Genomic DNA, 15,645 nt, shown 5'->3' with positions numbered 1-15,645 from the left:
CGTCAATGTCGTCGCATTTTACTGGGAATTAGTAATCTTATTGTTTGGAAATTCCAATACAGCAGTGGAGAGATTTGCTGACGGTGTAGAATTAATGCAAATGCTGTTAATAATTGCGGTGTTTTTTTTATAGTAATACGCCTTTAATTTGAATATTTAGTTATGTATTACATGATATTAATTAATATTTAAATTGTTCTTATTCATTTAAACGGTTGCTTTTTTTACTTTTTATTGTTCTTTTTTATATATATTTTATATATGTACAGGTTGTCCCAAAACTACTTTTTCCGAATAATTCAGTACCTATGCTTGTTGGCTGTTAGATCTATGCGTCAAAATTTAAGAAAGACATAGAACGCATATGCGTATTTACCACCCAGTTTTGTAACTGGAAGATGTCAGAGGCGTACTACGAAAAAGTTTGTGGGGGAAAAAGAAGCCTTCACTCCCAAAAATGCATGACCCTGTAGATTTCAATAATCTTTAAAATGTTTATAATGATATTCTTCGGGGAGGAATTACCAACCCGTAGCTCCGCTACTGACCGAAATCGGACTCATGTTGTTAATATAAACTATTTTGCTTCAAATGATGAGGTCTATTGACCGATACGTATACACGTAGCAAACAGTAAGCGGAAAAATGATTTTAATTTTAATTTAGAAAAATCGATCAATTTCAAGAACAAACTTTACAACCAAACAAAATCGATCATTTAACTAAACCTATTATTACAGTATATTACAAAATTGCAGTTACAATGTTTTTATTTAAAAACATAAGCAAAAGTTATTGCAATATCTGTTTGACCTAAACACCAGGAAATAAAAAACTTATATGTGTGAAAGTAAAAATTAATTAATTTATCAAGTTATCCATTTTTAACAAATCAATGTTAATGTGTAGCAATGATACCTGGCAAACATGGAAAAGTTATTCAAAATATAGTTTTTGGTTTTTTCAGAAAATATCTGAATTATTTTTGTTTTGTCTGACTTATAGCTCCATTACTTTAACGGGCGATAACATTTCTGTGAATATACTGGTTTGATAGTTAGCTGTATAGCGTATCAGAAAATTTGTTTATTTCTTGTCCTGAAGATCAACAGTGCACTATTCTGTACTGTACAGTAACGCAGTACATTAAAATTTCGGAATTTTGAACATAATGACGATCCTGCAAAATCAGTTTCCGCACTGATCAATGTTTTCTTGGAAAACCACCGATTAAGAAAACTACGACCACGATTGATAAACAGTAGTCCAAAAGTCGAATTAAGTTCATCGATGCATTATTATTGTGTAAATATATAAAAAATTAATTTCCATTTTTAACAGTCACAATTTTTTTAATTTATCACAAAAAACACAAACAACACTCTTTCCATATAAAAACATTAGTCGCCAAATGGCAAGACTAGTTTAAGAAAATCCCCAAATATAAACGGCAGCCCTCGTACTCTTAGTGCCTGAAGATGAACGCTGCAAAATGCATACTCCTATGATAATAGGTGTAATAGTAAAACAAAATATTCAATAAATTGTTTCCTCAAATGTGGGATCTGATTTAAGGGTATATTTTTTCGTACTGCCGCCTAGTTTCGGCATCCCGGAAATTAAAAACGAAATTATGACGTAAAAAATAGTTCGTTTGTAAAAACCAGTCCGCGCTTATTCCACCGTTAATAATTATTTTCCTCCGGCATTCGAACTATCCGACCGGTGTCGTCCGTCTCTCTCCCTCTCGATATGATTACACGTTCCCGCACATATTAACTAAAGCTCGATCCAGCTCCGTTGATTATTTTAATTGCCATTTTGTAAGATGTAGCCTTGCATTGTGATAATCATCGTGTAATTGATTTACGACCAATTTGTTAAGATTTATTAAGGCCGGCCGGTCGCCGTAAATATATCTCGCGATTTTTCTCGCAAAAATCCGTAAACGTTTTGACACGTCGTCTGTCGCAGGTCGCGAACGCAGCCGCGGCCAATCAAAAACGAGCCCGTACCCGAATCACCGACGAACAGTTGAAAATTTTGCGCGCCCACTTCGACATCAACAACTCCCCTTCGGAAGACCAGATCCACGAGATGGCCACCCAGAGCGGGTTGCCGCCCAAAGTGATCAAACACTGGTTCCGAAACACCCTCTTTAAAGAACGCCAACGTAACAAAGACAGTCCTTACAACTTCAACAACCCCCCGAGCACGACACTGAACTTGGAAGAGTACGAGAAAACTGGCGAAGCGAAAGTGATGCCGCTGAACAGCTCGGGTAGCAGTAGCGACGAGCAAAACAAGAGTAAAGAGTCGTCGTCGCCGCTTCAACAGCCCGAGATCAAAGCGGAAATCAAAGAAGAGCCGGCGGAAGAGCCCCAAACGCAACACCAGCAGCCGAAATTCGAGGACAAACCCGCCGAAGAAAAGCTGAACATATTCAACCTGCCTCCGAACTTGCAGACGCCTCAAAGTCCCGCCACTTCTGTCGCGTCGAGCGAGGGCATGACCATGTCTCAGCCCACCACTCCCAACAACCTAACGCTGACGTCGATCATCGCGTCGCAACTTGGTGACACCTTAACGACGAGCACGCCCACTATGAACATGCAAACCCACCACGGTCTGAGCAGTCCTATGTTGCCGCCACCCAAAATCAACCAACAAAATTTTCCAAATCCCGGGACTCTGCAGGGGATGCTTCCCATGACCCCGAACCGATGCCTGAGCCCTAACAAAGACTACTGCTCGAATAGTCAAGGTTCAAGCGGCTCGACTGGCAAACGAGCCAACCGTACGCGATTCACCGACTACCAAATTAAGGTGCTGCAGGAGTTTTTCGAGAACAACGCGTACCCCAAGGACGACGACTTGGAATACTTGTCCAAACTGCTCAATCTCAGCCCTAGAGTGATCGTGGTGTGGTTCCAAAATGCCAGACAGAAAGCCCGGAAAGTGTACGAGAATCAACCGGCCGCGGAACCCGCTCCGGGTATCGATGAGTCCGGCGCCAACAGGTTCCAGCGAACCCCCGGCCTCAACTATCAGTGCAAGAAATGCCTGCTTGTTTTCCAACGATACTACGAACTGATCCGTCATCAGAAAACTCACTGCTTCAAAGAGGAGGATGCTAAGCGGTCCGCGCAGGCTCAAGCGGCCGCTGCCCAAATAGCTGCCGTTTTGAGTTCGGAGGACTCTAATTCCAGCACCATCGCCGAACAGTCGCAGCAGCAACAGCTACAGACGCAACCCCAAAACTTAACACAACAATCGAGTTCGCAACCTAGCTCGGCTCACAGCCCTGTCCCGCCGAATCAACCTACTACTCCTACCCCGAGCCAGATGAACTACCCGGCTACGTCGCCATCGCCGTCAGATACGAAGGAAGGCACGTTCCAGTGCGACAAGTGCAACCTCGTCTTCCCCAGGTTCGAGTTATGGCGCGAGCATCAGCTGGTTCACTTGATGAACCCCAACCTGTTCCCTTCGTATCCTCCGGACTCTCCGTTCGGGATTCTGCAGCAGCACGCTCAACTTCAGCAGTTTGGGGTTAATTTGGGCGAGATGGCGAAACAGAACGCGAACGCTCCCACCCCCAACGTGCCCCACCCGTTGATAAACATGCTGAATAACGTTACCGGACAGAAGAGGAAAATCGAAGACTTTGACGGCGAAAGCGACACGTCAGATCAACCCAAAGACAAACGTCTAAGGACAACTATTCTACCCGAACAGTTGGATTACCTCTACCAGAAGTACCAGATCGAAAGTAACCCGTCGAGGAAAATGTTGGAGAATATCGCCAGGGAGGTCGGCTTGAAGAAACGCGTGGTACAGGTTTGGTTCCAAAACACCCGTGCTCGGGAAAGGAAGGGTCAGTTTAGAGCCCACGCCCAAGTGATTAATAAGAGGTGTCCATTTTGCCCGGCCTTGTTCAAAGTGAAGTCCGCGCTAGAGTCGCATCTGAGCACGAAACACGCCGATCAATGCGCGAGGGGCGAGATCAACATCGACGCTTTACCTGATGAGGAGATTAGCCTGGAGTCGGCCCCCAGCTTGAGCAGCGGCGGCGATAGCAAGTTCCAGCAGAACCCAAACATGATTCCGCCGCTTTTCCCGCAGCTGCATCCCGACATGGAGAGCTCCATTAAAAAGTACTACGAGGAGAGCATGAAGAGGTACATCAACGAACTGCAGCAACACGCCTCCTCGTCTTCCAACGGTGACAAGAGCGAGATAAAGTGTGAAAAGGGGGAAGGCGGTGAGATCCCATTGGATCTATCGAAACCGGTGGACTTGTCCCGCCCTATGAAAGTGTCCATGGAACACGAGAGAAATTTGTGCGATCCGGGGCCACTGACAGATCTGAGCGAGCGTTCTCTGTGCGACGAAAGGAGCGACACCATGTCTGAGACGACTGAATTCATAGACGACGAGAGCAACCCGACCTCTCCCGCTAGTAGTACCCAGAGCAATACCCAACGCCAGATGAATACCAGCGGCGGTTCCCAGCACGGAGGCGCCAAACGGTACCGCACCCAAATGTCTTCGGTGCAGGTGAAAATCATGAAAATTTTGTTCGGCGATTACAAAACGCCCACGATGGCCGAGTGCGAGAGTTTGGGCAGAGAAATCGGACTTCCCAAGCGGGTGGTGCAAGTGTGGTTCCAAAACGCTAGGGCCAAAGAGAAGAAGAGCAAGCTGGCCTTGCAAAAGGCCCTCGGACAGCCGGATAACGATAACCCGGTACTGCCGGAAGACTGCAAGTACTGCAACTTCAAGTACTCGCACAAGTACTCGGTACAAGACCACATATTCACCAAGAGCCACATCGGGAACGTGCGCGCGCACCTCGAAAATCAAGGCACCAAGGAAACCGGCGAGGGAGGAGAGTTCACCATACCGCCGCTTCCCGGAGCTTCTAGCACGGCCGATTCGACCACCGCGAATCAGCAACAGCAGCAGCAGCCGCAGAACATCAACAACAACACTCACATGCAATTGCTGCAGATGCAGATGGCCGGGATGCAGATGACCGGGGCTCAGGTGGCGGCCGCCCAGAAGGGGGAGCAAGAGGAGAACCAGGACAGCCTGTTTCAGCAGCTCTACAGTCTGAGCAACAGTCCCGGGTTCGGTGTTCAGAACCAATACGTCCACCATGCGATGTTCGGCGCGAACGGTGAGTACTTTTCGGTGTTCTCGTAGTAGGATGGGTAGTTTGCTGACTTCTACTTGCTGGTTTACTGTAGCTGGTTGATTAATAGGTCTTTGGTGTTGGCCGAAAGCGTTGTAAAATGTACGGTCTTTTGAGAGTCGCGTGTTGATACATCTGATACTAGATGTGTGATGCAGCTTGATGGTATAGTAAAGGATATAGATTTTTGCGCACCACCTACAGGGCCGCCCATAAAGTAATATATATTAAAGCATTTGAATATCATTTTCACTCTTGGACTAACATACATGGTGTTCCATAAATAAAAACTTTTATTTATGATTTTCATTTATTGTTATCCATTTATACGGGCGACCCCGTAAATAATGTGGCACAAAAATATACTCATTTCCGGCGAAAATAATCGGGGAAAAATCCCATTTTCTTTCTGGGGGCCGTTGTCCCGATTTCCAATGCATAATAAATGAAGGCCGTGGCGGTGGGGGGCCGGCCCTCCATATCGGGTTAATTATGACGTTTCGGAATGATAAACGAGAGGCGCATCAGGCCGCGGAAATTCCGTTATCTCGGCAAGAAAAGAAAACGCCCGAGAGGGGAGTGGGCGGCTGCGGGGGTAGTTCGCTCCGAAGGGAAAACGTTGTAATAGGACGTGCGGCATATATTATTGACGGGCCTCCCCCCCCACTTCCCGTTGTTTCGATGGAGTAAGGAGCACGTATCGTGGGCGTTACGAATTCATAATATGGGAAATACGACGGGGGTGGGGATGAAATATTAATTCATATTTCTCATTTGTTGTGGGGGGAGGGGGATTGGCTGGGGAAAATAAACAAGCCAATTTCTGATTCAAATCGGCCGCGCGCCGCTGGTTTCGTTCACGTTTTTGTCGACTTCGATTGGACGTGGGATTGTACTGTACCGGGTGTCTCAGACCTGTGCGCTCCCTGAAATATGAAAAAATATGATTTTGATATGATAGATCTCGCTTTTTGCAAAAATATTATATAGTTAGTTTTTAATCTGAAACAAACATTAAATCTTTTTTGTTTCATGCTCTTTGCAAAAGGGCTGTTCGAACATTTTCGAAAATAACTGTCGATAACTCCCAAAAATCTTAACGCATTTTAATAAACTCAAAAAAGATAAATAAATAAATATAGAATATTTTATTTGTTTAGAATTTCCGTAATACCGTATGTCGTTGCCCATACTGGGACAAACTGTATATTTAATTTTTACCGACGTTCTGGTTATACTTTTTTAAAAATATATTTTTATGCATTTCTTTAAAGTTCTATCTGTTTTTTTTTTCTAACTTTTCTGCATTATCTGCATTATTTGTACATTTAAAATATTCCGCGCATTATGGCAAAACGTAGGCGCCTATATTGCGATAAATAATTTTGCGCCTTAAGGAGACATAAATTATGACGGTAATTTTATGTGTGCTAAAAGGTGAATACTTTACCCTTTATTATATAGATACGTATATTTAATTGAGTTAATGACATTAAATAATTAAACGAATAGGTTAATGGTGAGGTAATTACGAGTATTAGCAAAGAATAAAACTATGAGACAGGTAAACAGGTGGTAATAGGAGAAGTGATTCCCTGCAACATGGCCGCCACGATTTTCCAGAGGTTTTTAAAATTTTATAAATTTTTGTTTTTTGAAAATTTGCCATTTTGTTGAATAATTAATTTAAAAAACTTTTATTTTAAGTTTGATATTTTTTATGGAATTATATTTTACTATTTTATTACTAATCTTAAAACAAAATAATGTAATTTTTCCTATTTAATATTTTATTTCTATAAAATTGCATTTATTGTTTTTTTTTTCTCAAAATATGCTATTTGATGATACATAGTATCAAAAAATTGCACTTGCACTTCTATTTTAAACCACCAAAATTTCAAATCGCTGCTCCAAATCATTATAAAATGTTCCATTTAAAGTAAATTTTTATTGCTGGATTAGTTGAACATTTTACTAGTAAGCTGAATATTAGTTTCCTGTAGAGCAATAACATCTGCGACGCACCAAGCGGTTACAAAATCATAATTGCTCAGACCTAAATAAAATGGGTGAAAAGTTATTTTTTTCAAATGCAATTTGATGTTTATCATAAAAAATTCTGAAAGAGAATTAAATTTTATACATTTCAATTTATATACTATGTTCCTAAACCTGAAATAAAACCCGCTTTCTAACAAAATCTAATTCAGATTTAGCGCGAATTTAAAAGGATGTAAAAAAGAACAGCAAAATTTAATTTATATCGATTCAGGTTAAGTTTCATACTTAGATCCTCAAACTATTTTAAGAATAATTAGGAAACTTTTTCCTTTCGCATGTTGCAGAAACTGATATTAAAAATACGTACTATTGTATCAAAATTGGTTCAAATGGGTTCTATATAAAAAAACAACAATTTTATTTCATTCTAGTTAAATAAGTATAGGTTTGTCAAATTTCGGAAAACTCAGAAAGTTTAGAGAATAAGAGAGAAAATAATAAGGAAAAAACTGAGTCTAAAGTTCGCGTAGTATTTTTTCGATAACTCAAAAATATTTACTGTTTCTCTCTCCATTTTTTGACATAATCTGACGTTTTCGAAATTTTTGTTTCAATTTTTTTGCAAATATTAAAAGATTACCATTAAAGACGAACACAAATCTTCAAAACACACCCCTTGTCCATTAGCAAAATCTACTGTTAAATTTGTTTCTTTGATAATTATAAAACATATACAGGGCAGTTTTCTTGGGAGCGGTTCATTTCATTGTGGTAAACAACAAATTCTTTAAAGCTTTTTTAATAGTCTTTAACTATTAACTTTTAAAATAATTTGTTAAAAACGTTTTTCTACTCCCTTCTGTAAAATACCTAATTATACACCGATCTAGCTCGCAGGAAACGTCAATTTACCACCTGAGTTTCTTGTCCCACGGATCCTAGCCCCTTCGGACATTTCCGGGATATTACCGCAAGTGTTTCGAAACAATCGGATGTTTTCGGAGATTTTAACCTCACGGCTTGATGTTTGATGTTTGTCGAGTATGCAACAAGTCTATTAAACACTCGCTCCGCTTTTGCCCAATGAACTCGCGACTCAAATGAAGTTTACCGCACATAATATACTATAAACAAGGTTTGACAAAATTTTCTTAAAGTTGTGGGCAGCTAAGGTCATATCGATTAAACTTTTTACCTAAACTTGGGTCAAAAGATAAAAAATAATGTTAGTAGTAACCATGCTAAGTTTAAGGTTAGCCGGAAAATTAGAAAAAAAGTTATTAAGAAAAATTATAATTTTTTGACACCCCTATAACTCCAAAAAATTCTCAGCAACTTGCCCCTTTGCTGTTGGTGCCAGGAATCCGTAGCTTGCCCTTTGCTTGCTTTGCCCTACCCACTATAAAAAAAATGAAATTCCGTTTCGTTCGAATCGAACCATTATCGAAACGAAATCGATAAAATGCTACAATGTCGTTCCACTTTCGGGCCGTACATCGGTATTTGTGTCCTTAATCTGGCCCAGGTGTGAGGAACTCTTGTACAAACGCTGTCCCCTCGTCGCCACGGTCTACGTTTTTCTACCTGGGATTTACTTATCATTACCAGATAATGTAAACAGCTGCTTTGTTTGTCGAGCCGGTACAAAACACGGGCTATTTCAGCTTCGAAAAATTTCGCCACGCATTGTCTCCTTTTTTTCTCTCTCTCTGCGGGCCGAAAATTTCTAGGAATCGGCTCATTGTTTAATCCCTCTAGGTAGATACTGCGTGTATCATTGCGGCGGTTTTAAATTAGAAACCCCGTTTTTTCTTCTAAACTATTCGCGCCGATCTATTCTTATTATTACGGTAGCAGTAACGTGAGGCGGGAATGAATTTGGTTTGAAAATGTTCGGCTTGAAATAAATTGCCATTTTGTTTCTTCGTTGTTTCACAAGTTAACGTTACTAAAAACTTAACCTCAAAACCTGCCGTAAACATCTCCTGACGCTATATTCATCGTAATTTTGTTGGACCACGAAGGGCAACTTAAATTTTTGCGTTTAATAATAATAATAATAATATATATTTTCCCAAAGACAACTAAAAATTCGTCTATATTATAAAATGTTTTGGATAACAAGAATAAGGATAAATGTTGGAGATATAGTTTTCTGCCATTCATAATAATAATAATAATAATAATTATTTTTCCAAGGACAACTACAAAATTGTATAGGAATAGTCAACATTCATAATAGGTACAATGTACGTAGACATATAAAAAACATTTACTCAAAAAAATTCGTCTAGAGTCTATACTGTAAATTGTCTCGGATAACAAAAATATTTTTAATCGTTTTTTAAATAGACACTTTTGTTTCTTAACTCCAAGGGCAGATTGTTAAAAAAATACGAACAGCTAAATAATCAGGTGACCTCGAAGTCGTCGACAGCCTACAGTAGAGAGGTCATCGTAATTCCCACACGACAGCACCAAGGAAAGATCACATCACAAAAAATGCATCAGTTAAAATTTTCAAAAGGCAGTTTACATGTAATATGAAGAGTACAGAGCCTAAAACTGAACCTTGTGGGACACCCATCGCTATGCGTCGACCAGCTGAATTTTCACTGTCCATTCTCTTACCGTTATGAGGGATACAAATTGAGAACGATCGTCTGAAAAACTTCTGATCAGTCTCGAGGCTTATCCCAACTATTTTTTTGTTTCCTTCGTTCTGTATATACCCTGTTCAATAGCGAATTTCACTGCTTAAGAACAAAAAGATTTTTTAAATTAGCTCTAGACGCCTTAATTTCCTATTTTTTATTTTTGGATGTAATCTAAAATAGTACAAAAAATCATAGTAAAAACTATTGCAATCCAACCAATCCTCCAGACGAAGAGATTGCTCAACATTCTGAATTCTGGAGTCACTGAAGTTTGTACCAATTCGAGATGTCATTTTGAAATATTTGAAGTTCTATGAAAGCTGATCTGTGATCAGACACATAATTGTCAAAAACATTACTTAAAGAATTCTTACTAAAATTTACAAATTCGTGATTAATCACTGTGCTTGTAAAAGTAGTAGACCATTTTACAAGGGAAACAAAATCCTAACATAACATAACATTACTTTTTTTGCATTATGTTTGTCTCTAAATTGTGATGTTGGTGATGCTCTTCTGTGATTTTTTATGTCTGGTATTGTTTGTTCTCACTGGTGATGAATTAATTATCAAATGATATTTTTTTTTCTGTTAATTAGATCATCATGAACATATTTCATTATAATTTTTATATAATATAATTTGTAATTCAAAAAGAAACAATATGTCATGTGTATCATGTTCATTTCTAAAATTTATCTCTACCTTTTTTTGGCAATAAATGATTTACACTAATTATCTCTTACATCTTATTTCTAGTCCAATTAGAGCTACTTTTCAGCTCAGCGGATGAAGTTTCTGGTCAAAATTTAAAAAAAAATTGGAAACGTTATGTTTCCCCAAAATTTTCCCTAAAAAGTGGAGTTTAGTGACTTTTTAGGTCAAATTACACACGGGTCCTTATTTGGAGCTATTGCTTAACCCCAAAAGTGGAGATCGACCAAAAATGTGGATTTTTAGTCGTTTTTTGGTAATTTAGGCTGAGTTTTCATTCAGAGCTACCGTTTAACTCAGAGAATGACATTTTTGTTGAAAAGTTCTAAAGAAACGGTGAAAACGCTGATTTTGATCACAAAATCGTCTTGACTAATTGATAACAAAAGTATTTATATTGTTTAACCCCAAAAGTGGAAATTGACCAAAGATGTCGATTTTTTTGTCGTTTTTTGGTAATTTAGGCTGAGTTTTCATTCAGAGCTACCGTTTAATTCAGAGAGTGACATTTTTGTTAAAAAATTGTAACGAAATAATAAAAACTCTGATTTTGATCATAATCGGGCCGAGGAGTAGTTTTAGTGACGGAATCATCATTTCGTTGAAAATTATAAAAATTTGGCGATAACATTTTTTGGTAGTTTAGACATGAATCCTTATTTGGTGATACTGTTCATCCCACTGAACATTAAAGAAAAAAAATGAAAACGATGATTTTACTGATTTATTTATTTATAAACAAGTCTTTCCTACAGATAGATCCAACTGTCCAATAAAAAGAAGGCACGAAATGTCACAATAAAAAGATACTTTCTCAGTGGCCTAGTTTAAATGTTTAAATTATTTTTTTACCGTATGTTAATTCGTATACCGTCTTAAGTGTCGTTTAAAGGATTCAAAGCTGAGAGCAATTAGGTCAAGGTTCAAAAACGCGTCCTCCACCCTGTTATAAGTAGGGGGTACGTCTGTTAATTAATAATCAGTTAATGTAGATTTTTTCCAAAACGAAAATAGAGTCCAACCTTATAAAGAAATAATAAATCAAAATTTGTTCTACGATTTTCCGAAGTGAATACAATACAAATGAAAGTTTTCACTATAACTAAAAAAATGCCTGTCTCTATTAAATATATAATCTATAGCACTTATTTCGTTGGACACTCTCCAGTAGTCCGATATATTTAAGATACATTGGATTCCATACTGGCGTAGCATATTCCAACACGGGTCTGACAAGACTGTAAATAAGTATTATTAAAGACTTTTTATTATTGAACACACTAGTCACCCATAAAATAAATCCAAAGCCTTTTGAACAATGTTTCCTGCTAGCATCTCAAAAAGAAGCCCCAGGTGCTTTACAGAGTCCGAAAAGTTCAGTTTGCAGTTATCTAGGTAGATATCACTTTTAATTTGCAACGGAGAACAATATTCTTCAAAATTTGACAAATCTCTCTGCATCAAGACGTAGTCTGCCGCCGAGTGAACCAATTTTGAAATTTTTAGACCATCTGCAAGGAGGAAGTAAGGAGTAAAACGCACCGGCCAACGTCATACAGGAAAATGGCAAACAATAAGGGACACAAACGAGGTACCCCCGAAGTTATATTTGATTTTATCCCATTAACAACAAAATACCGAGATCGTTCGTACAAGTCACTCTTAAGGAATCCGACCAAGAGTTGGGTGGTGTATTTTGTCAAAAACTTTGGAGAAGTCGGTGTAAACGGCACATAAACCATAGTAGTTGAGACTGATCTTTTACAAAAAATTCAGTGCTGATTCAGGTCAATACGCCCTTTAACCATAAAGAATAATTGCTTCAAAACAAGTGACTCAAACAACTTGCCGAAGAGAGAGCTACATTACATTTAAATGGAATTTCAGAAAAATCGACCTGGAAAAGTGGTTCCTTTTGTGGTGTTTTCGTACATATTTATACTTCCGTTACATTGCTCGCTATCGCATCGCCAGATGGCGTCGAATCTGCGTAAACGTACCCCGCGACGCGAAATCCAAAAATCCTCTCCCCCTCACCCTTTCGATTTAAGTAAAAAAGTGCGTCACATGCGTTCGATTATCGGTTATGGATCGGGATCTTTTGTTGGGTGGAAAATTTACGACGTAACGCGGCGACAGGCCGCGCGGCTCGTAAATTACCCCGTTCGCAATTAACATAAACAACAATGGCGGTTCCCGCACGTCTCGCCCGACGATATTAAAATAACAATTCATATTGCTCATTGTTTCTGAGCTCCTTCGAACCGTTCGATATCAATTTGGTGCGTTAATTGAGCCGCGCCGAGCGAACCGTATAGCAACAATAACCGTTTCGCAAATTGAAAATTTAAACGGGGAATTGTCGTTATTGGTATTTTGATATTTGGATCGCGGCGGTTCAAAATGAAGTGGGACAGACACAAAAAATGTTGAACCCTACATTAGATGCAAAAAGCAGATCAGTTAATACATTTTATGTACATTTTTATGTGGTCATTGGCCAATTACGGTTGTTCATTTGGTAATGTCTGAAAGAAATGTTAACACGTGACGTCATGAAACAACAAACTAAGTTTGATAAAGAATTGGCTTTCATGCTCTTCGTACTATATTAATAAACATGCTGTAGAAAAATATTAGTACATATCCGGAATTTTTATATATTAAACGTATTAAAAATTAAGTATCAACACTCTAAATTAGATAGAATTCCATATTTGTAAATTAGATTCAATATTTTACACAAAAACTCTCCACTGAGTACGAAAATTTTATCTGCAGTCTGATTTATTAACAAATTTTCTACATTGCTTTTGCAAATATTAAATATTACAATTATTTTCGCCCTTTTTTTCCTCTCGACAATTTTAAATGGTCTAGTCTTTTCAGAAGTACAATAGACTACAGACAAGTTTAATAAGAACAGAAACATTTTTGCTCGTTTTTTACTTATTATAATCTACTACAGCAAACGACAGATAAAGGCGTTGAAAATTGAAATTTCAAAATAAAAGTAAAACCTTCACCAGAAAATGTAATGTAGATTTTGATTGAGAACTTAGGTGGCACGGCAATGTAAACCAATTGTCGAAAAGTATCGCATAGTAAACAAGTCTAGTGTTTTAAAAAAACAACATATTGCCTGCTTAGCTGAGGGCATTTGTATCATTCCAGTAGAGTTTTTAGACTATAGAGGATAATAATAACGATTATGGTAAATTTGAAATACATTGCTCCTGACTAATATAATTTTTGTATATAAATATACAAGTTGCCGCCTATACTAAACTGTGATGCGTGTGCCCATTTTTCTGTATAAGTGAATGCTTTGCTATCAAATTTTATTATATTTGCCTTCTAAAAAGTGTATTTCTTCATATAAACATGTCCTAAGTTTTCTTTTTGACTGCTTGGTTTAAAAACACGTCAATTAGATCACTCTACTTAAATGAATAATTTTGAGACTACAAGTATGCTTGCTTTAGTATCAAGAAAACGTTTTTTTTTTCTAAAAATCGTAACACTCAGTATCATGAATGTCCTGTTCTCATGTTTCAGGACACACTTTTATATGAAATTAAAAATGGTAAAGATGCCCGCAAAATCTTTCTATTGAATTTTGAACTGTGCCTGTGACTGATAAAAACGATACTAAGTTTTGACAGGCGCAAGACTATTTTGTTTAAAGCATGAAATAAAAAGCTAAAAAAATCTTTCCGTTTTTTAATTCTTTTTTATTATTTATTATTAAATAAAAATAAAAACGGCTGACTTAACAAATGCCAAGCTGGAGTTGCTCTTATTTATTTGCTATTTATGTTATATATATCTTATTAAAATATACACAATATGCTAGGAATTTGGTTTTTGACTCAAGTTACACCCACGAAGGGCAATTCATGTTATTTTTTAATGCTTTATGCTTTGAAATATTTGAGTTCGAAAGATATTTATGTTAAATCGGCAAGTTGTCTTGATTTAAATTTCGTAAAACATATATTGAATTAAGTTCGAACAGCCGGGTCTAAGAATATATATGCGAACGTTTGGGTTGTAGTAGTCTTTTTTGCCTATTTTGTTAGTATTTCCTGTGAACACTATGGTTTGGTCCAAAAAATTATGTAAAAAGTTGATTACAGTTTTCTAAAAAATCGATACCCATGCCATATTTTGTGCAAATGTCGAAAATACCTTGTTTATTCAACTTTTTTGTTTTAGGAAAAAATATAATTAAAATTTCAAACTTTTGGTAAATTATTATAGGGTTTGGAGGCACTAACAATAGGATTTTGCAGTCCTAAATTGGTCCTTGTGTTAATCCGATATATACATATACTGTTCATAATTCTCGCATGACAATTATGCATTTCATATTAATTTACGTTGTTCGATTTGTAGAAGTGAGTTCAACTTAATTATATTTAGTTTTTTGTATATAGATACATAAAGTCTACATTTAAATATCGCAGCCGTCATAGGTACAATTTTATTATCTATAGCATTTACATGGTCATTCCAGCATGTGATCCACAGTTAGCCCTAAATATCTAACATTATTTACTTGCTCTAGAGGTGTATTGTTAATATTTATTTTTATGTTTTGTAGATAAAATGTAAAATAGGGTGGTTTGAGATTGGCAAGTTTTAGTTTAAAACATATAGAGAGGATAACAGAGGCCCCAGGTCTGAACCCTGCGGCACTCCCAAGGAATTCGAGCGTATATCCCTTGTGATGTTCTTAAGTTTGACAAATTAATTTCTATCTTCAATAAAACTTTTAGCTCCAGTAATTCCTAGGTTCTCCAATTTATTTAATAAAATATCAACTATATCAAAAGCCTTTCTTAGATCTATGAACACTTCAATAGCTACTTTCCACTTAAAGGGTTAAAACTTTTTTTTAATAATATTTTTCAAAAGTCAGATATTATTCTGAAATATGTGTGACCTTATCAAGCATTTTAAATGCCTTGCAAAATATATTTCAGTCAATATTTTTGTAAACAGATATTTGGGTATATTTTGAGTTCAACTGTGCTTTAAAAAAAAATCTGTTTAGGTTTTTTCGCCTTT

At 37.4% G+C, this 15,645-nt stretch overlaps 1 protein-coding gene across 5 annotated transcripts in view; it reads left to right on the top strand.

Annotated features, from left to right (window-relative positions):
- The window catches only part of LOC132707863 (zinc finger homeobox protein 4), a 243,748-nt gene that overhangs the window by 165,915 nt on the left and 62,188 nt on the right, over positions 1 to 15,645 (top strand). For all 5 annotated transcript variants that reach the window (XM_060679847.1, XM_060679845.1, XM_060679846.1 and 2 more), the window contains one exon: positions 1,975 to 5,182. In XM_060679847.1, coding sequence (XP_060535830.1) covers positions 1,975 to 5,182 — 3,208 coding nt within the window. The remainder of the gene's footprint in view (positions 1 to 1,974; positions 5,183 to 15,645) is intronic.

The sequence above is a fragment of the Cylas formicarius genome, unplaced genomic scaffold, assembly GCF_029955315.1.
Source record: "Cylas formicarius isolate icCylForm1 unplaced genomic scaffold, icCylForm1.1 PGA_scaffold_9__14_contigs__length_23061073, whole genome shotgun sequence".
Taxonomy (NCBI): domain Eukaryota; kingdom Metazoa; phylum Arthropoda; class Insecta; order Coleoptera; family Brentidae; genus Cylas; species Cylas formicarius.
The sequence above is the reverse complement of the archived record's forward strand: the minus strand, read 5'-3'. Positions and strand labels throughout refer to the sequence as shown.